The 5,883-nt window shown below is 36.4% G+C and overlaps 1 protein-coding gene across 1 annotated transcript; it reads left to right on the top strand.

Moving 5' to 3' along the window:
• Window positions 1-368: 368 nt before the first annotated feature.
• LOC142846828 (olfactory receptor 7D11-like) lies at window positions 369-1,334 on the top strand. Its single transcript, XM_075967616.1, has one exon. It carries the CDS (start codon window positions 369-371, stop codon window positions 1,332-1,334), a length of 966 nt encoding a protein of 321 aa, XP_075823731.1.
• The last annotated feature ends 4,549 nt before the right edge of the window (window positions 1,335-5,883 follow it).

Here is a 5,883-nt window from a genome sequence, read left to right as displayed (position 1 = left end):
ACGAAGTCATGAAGATTATAGAGGTAAATTCTCATTCTATTAAAAGAAATAAATAACTGCAGTTATAAAGGAAAAATAACAAGAAAACGTCAAGTGTTTGTAGGATTTATTAAAAAATATATTTTCTAAATAGGTTTATATAGAAAATTTCAGTAATGGCAGTTTTAGAAGTTAAAGAAGAGAGATATTTGACTAAATAAAAAAGAATGATTACATATAATTACAAATGGTTACAAAAAATCACTTGGTTCAGTAAATGAGAGTTATTGTCATTATGAATGTTAAGCTTCCCCAGGTTATTTGTGACTTGACAGTGTATATTACTTGAATACTCTCCTTATCTCATCTCTAACAGAAACAAAAGTTAAATGGAAACAGAGAACGACACAGTGATACCAGAATTTCTCATTGTGGGCCTCTCAGATAATCCTGAATTACAGCCCATTCTCTTTGGACTGTTCCTGTCCATGTACCTGGTCACAGTGCTTGGGAACCTGCTCATCATCCTGGCTGTCAGCTCTAGCTCCCACCTCCACACTCCCATGTACTTCTTCCTCTCCAACCTGTCTTTTATTGACATCTGTTTCGTTTCAACTACAATACCAAAGATGCTGGTGAACATGCATTCACAGAGAAAAGATATCTCCTACAGAGAATGCCTTACACAGGTATATTTTTTTACTATTTTAGTTGGAATGGATAATTTTTTACTTACTTTAATGGCCTATGATCGCTTTGTAGCTATCTGCCATCCCCTCCACTACACTGTTATCATGAGTCCTTGGGTATGTACCCTTCTTGTCTTGATACTTTGGATCATCATGTTCTGGGTCTCCCTGATTCTTACTCTATTGACGAATGAATTAAACTTCTCCAGAGGAACTGAAATCCCACATTTTTTCTGTGAACTGGCACAAGTTATCAAGGTAGCCAACTCTGATACTCACATCAATAATGTCTTTATGTATGTGCTGACTTCCCTATTAGGTGTGATTCCTATGATAGGAATCATTATGTCTTATTCACAGATTATCTCATCCTTGTTAAGGTTGTCCTCTACTGTGAGTAAGTACAAAGCCTTTTCCACCTGTGGGTCTCACCTCTGTGTGGTCTCCTTGTTCTATGGGTCAGGACTTGCAGTTTACTTCAGCTCCTCTGTTTCTCATTCTCAGAAAAGAATGATTGCCTCATTGATGTATACTGTGATCAGTCCCATGCTGAACCCATTCATATATTGCCTGAGAAACAAGGATGTGAAGGATGCTCTTGGAGAACTTGTCAACAGAGTTGCCTCTTGTCAATCCATACTGAGAACTCTAAGACAAATTTTATGAACATACCCATCCTGGGTGCTCTTTTTCTATCATACACCACATGCCTAATTTACACTATTTAGAAATTATTTTTAACTCTTCATTTTTGTATTTTTAACAGAAATTACTTTAATTCCCTAGGCATGCTGATTAAAGATTGTAATTGTGCTTTTGGGATTTTTATGTAAAATTTTGTGAATTATGGCTCATGAGATCATATGAGTTCACCCCAAATCATTTTGGACGGTTATTTTTTTTTACCTTAATTTGATAGTATTCTTGTTTCCCTAAAGGAAATATGAAAATGTTCACATCAACACTATTCTCATATGAGTTCTTTTACTATCATTCAACATATGTGATTTCATTCTGAAAACATTGTTGTATTGTTTTTTTGTTTTTAAATATTTTTTTTGAGATTATACCTTAATAACATTCTTTATTTTCTTTTTTCCCTCCAAAATCTCCCATATATCTCCATTTATCTTTCAAATTTATGGTCTCTTTATTAACTGATATTACTACTGCAGGCATATACATATATGTTTATACATATGTATTCCTTATTATAATAATTTCAGGATAAATAATGTTACTTCTATGTTACATGTATGTATGTATGTATGTATTCAGGGGTAATGGCTTTGACACTGGTGTTCTCTTTCCTGGGAAAAACCACCTCTTCTCTGTCCAGATATTATTAGTTGTCTATAGTTACAGAAATCTTTGTGTAGTTGAGCATATTTATGGTGTCATATTTGTTCAGCTCATATTTGGGCAGTCATGCTTGTGAGACTCTATGGGTATAGTGTCTGCTATTTCAAGAAGATGCATTCTCATTGTGCCGGATAATTTGCCTCTCATAATCTTTCCTTTCCTTCTTTCACAATTTTTATAGCTGTATCCATTGGGACTGGACTCCACATCTGCAATTGTATTGATTGTGGCTTTCTGTAGAAGTGTCTGTTGGTTGCAGAGAGAAGTTTCCTTGATTAGGGGTGAAGAGTTCACTTATTTGTCAGTATAAGGACAAATGTCTAGAGATGTCTGTTAGGGATTTTGCTGGTTTAGTAAATTAGTACTTGTAGATTTTTCTCCAATATCATGGTAGTGAAATGTGTTATTCTTTTTTTTAAAAAAAAAGACTTATTTGTTATGTATATAGTGTTCTGCCTACATATAGCCTATAGGCCAGAAGAGGGCACCAAATCTCATTACAGATGGTTGTGAGCCACCGTATGGTTGCTGGGAATTGAACTCAGGACCTCTGAAAGAGCAGTCAGTGCTCTTAACCTCTGAGCCACCTCTCCAGCCCTGAAATGTGTTATTCAAGCAACCAACATAGCTGGCAAGCAACATACCCAGTTATGACTTCTGATAACCACATTGATGACCAGCATGTCATGATGACCTTAAGAGTGTAAAAGTTGTGCATGCAGTGCACCTTCAGCTTGTGTGGCAGGGTGTCCTGTGTTCTACTCGTCCCTGCTCTGACCCGCAAGTTCCCCCTTTGTCCTCGGGACATTGGACTACCAGGCATCCATGTTTTGGCTCTGAGGAGTTCCATCTGGACAGGACAGTTCCTGCTTCCAGGAAGAGATGGGAAGGTGCCAAGGCAAGAATTCCTCCAACAACTTGAAAGGCAACGTGACATCACCAGAATCCAGGGATCCCAAAATAGGAAGAATTGTGCACCCTACTCCAGAAGAATTAGAAGACATCGACTCAAAAGTGAATTATATGAATATAATAGAAGACCTTAAACAAGAGGTGAAAACTGCCATAAACAATTAGAGATTACAAACAAAAAGGTAGAGGAAATGAATAAATCGCTCAAAGATACCCAAGAAAACCAAGAGAAACAAGAAAAAGCAATCAAACAGGTAAGGGAAGGGTTCAAGACTTGAAGAATGAAATGGAAGTAATGAAGAAAACACAAACCGAGGGAAGGATGGAGATGGAAAATCTGGGTAAATGAACAGGAACTACAGAGACAAGTACTACCAACAGATTACAAAAGATAGAAGAAAGATGGTCAGACACTGAAGATACCACAGAGAAAATAAACACACTGATCAAAGAAAACAACAAAACCAACAAATTCTCATCACAAAACATTCAGGAAATCTGGGACACAATAAAAAGACCAAACCTAAGAATAATTGGGATAGAAGAAGGAGAAGAAGTACAGCTTAACGGTCCAGAAAATATATTTAATAAAATTATAGAAGAAAACTTTCCCAACGTAAAGAAAGTTATTCCTTTGAAGGTTCAATAAGCATACAGAACCGAATAGACTGGACCAAAAAAAAAACATCTCCACTCCATATAATAATCAAAACACAAAACATACAGAATAAAGAAAGAATATTAAGAGCTGCAAAGGAAAAAAGCCAAATTACTTATAAAGGTAAACCTATCAGACTTACACCTGATTTCACTATGGAAACAATGAAAGCCAGAAGGTCCTGGATAGATGTACTGCAAAAACTAAGAGACCATGGATGCAAGCCCAGACTACTATATCCAGCCAAGCTTTCGTTCACCATAAATGGAGAAAACAAAATTATCCAGGATAAAAACAAATTTAAGCAATACGTAGCCACAAATCCAGCCTTACAGACAGTAATAGAAGGAAAATCACAAACCAAGGAGTCCAACAATGACCACAATAACTCAAACATCTAGAGACCCTTCACCAGCACAACTCAAAGAAGGGAAAGACACAAACTCTACTACTAAAAAAGTGACTGGAGTTAACAACCACTGGTCATTAATATCACTTAATGTCAATGGACTCAACTCACCTATAAAAAGGCACAGGCTAAGAGATTGGATACGAAAATAGGATCCAACATTCTGCTGTTTACAAGAAACACACATCAACCAGAAAGACAGGCACCTACTCAGAGTAAAGGGCTGGGAAAAGGCTTATCAAGCAAATGGACCCAAGAAGCAAGCAGGTGTGGCCATACTAATTTCTAGCAAACTGGACTTCAAACTTAAGTCGATCAGAAAAGATGGAGAGGGACATTTTATATTCATAAGGGGAACAATTCATCAGGATAAAGTCTCAATCCTGAACATCTATGCCCCTAATATAAAAGCACCCACGTACGTAAAAGAAACATTACTAAAACTCAAGGCTGCCAACAAACCGCACACACTAATAGTAGGAGACTTCAACACTCCTCTCTCACCAATGGACAGGTCAATCAGGCAGAAACATAACAGAGAAATAAGAGAATTGATGGAGGTAATGAATCAAATGGACTTAACAGACATCTATAGAACATTCCACCCAAATAGGAAAGAATATACCTTCTTCTCTGCAGCTCATGGAACCTTCTTGAAAATTGACCACATACTCGGTAACAATGCAAACTTCCACAGTTACAAAAAAATATGCGTAACCTCCTGCATCTTATCAGACCACCATAAATTAAAATTAGAATTCAACAACAATGCTACCCCCAGAAAGCCTACAAACTCATGGAAACTGAACCACACCTGGATCAAGGAAGAAATGAAAGAAATTAAAGTCTTCCTTGAATTCAATGAAAATAAAGAAACAACCTACTCAAACTTATGGGACATTATGAAAGCAGTCCTGAGAGGAAAGTTCATAGCACTGTTTTCTTTACTTGCCCACGTAAAGAAAACAAAGAAAGCACACATTGGAGACTTAACAGCCCACCTGAAAGCTCTAGAGAAAAAAAAGCAGACTCACCTAGGAGGAGTAGAAGACTGGAAATAATCAAACTGAGGGTGGAAATCAACAAAATAGAAACACAGAAAACAATCCAAAAAAATCAATGAAACAAAAAGTTGGTTTTGGAGGAAATCAACAAGATCAACAAACCCCTCTCCAAACTAATCAAACGACAGAGAGAGAACATGCAAATAAATAAGATCAGAAATGAAAAGGGGGACATAACCACAGACAGAGAGGAAATTCAGAGAATCATTAGATCTTACTACAAAAGCCTGTATGCCACAAAACTGGAAAATACAAAAGAAATGGACATTTTTTAAATAAGTACCATATACAAAAGCTAAACCAAGACCAGGTGAATGATCTAAATAGACCGGTTACTCGCGAAGAATTAGAAACGGTTATCAAAAATCTTTCTTCGAAAAAAATCCCAGGACCAGATGGTTTCAATGCAGAATTCTACCAGAACTTCCAAGAAGAGCTAATACCTATACTCCTTAATGTATTTCACAATATAGAAACAGAAGAGTCATTACCAAATTCCTTTTATGAAGCTACAGTTACCCTGATACCAAAATCACACAAAGACTCAACCAAGAAAGAGAATTACAGGCCTATCTCACTCATGAACATCGTCGCAAAAATTCTCAATAAAATACTGGCAAACTTAATCCTAGAACACATTAGAAAAATTATCCATTATGATCAAGTAGGCTTCATCCCAGAGATGCAGGGCTGGTTCAACATACACAAATCTATCAATGTAATCCATCATATAAGTAAACTAAATAAAAAACTATATGATCATTTTATTAGATGCTGAAAAAGCATTTGACAAAATTCAACATCCCTTTA

The sequence above is a fragment of the Microtus pennsylvanicus genome, chromosome 3 (genome assembly GCF_037038515.1).
Source record: "Microtus pennsylvanicus isolate mMicPen1 chromosome 3, mMicPen1.hap1, whole genome shotgun sequence".
Taxonomy (NCBI): Eukaryota; Metazoa; Chordata; class Mammalia; order Rodentia; family Cricetidae; genus Microtus; species Microtus pennsylvanicus.
This window is presented reverse-complemented; position numbering and strand designations above follow the sequence as displayed.

What these genes read in the sequence shown, in the direction of transcription:
- LOC142846828 (XM_075967616.1), top strand. Translation starts at nt 369, where the DNA reads ATGGAAACAGAGAACGACACAGTGATACCAGAATTTCTCATTGTGGGC.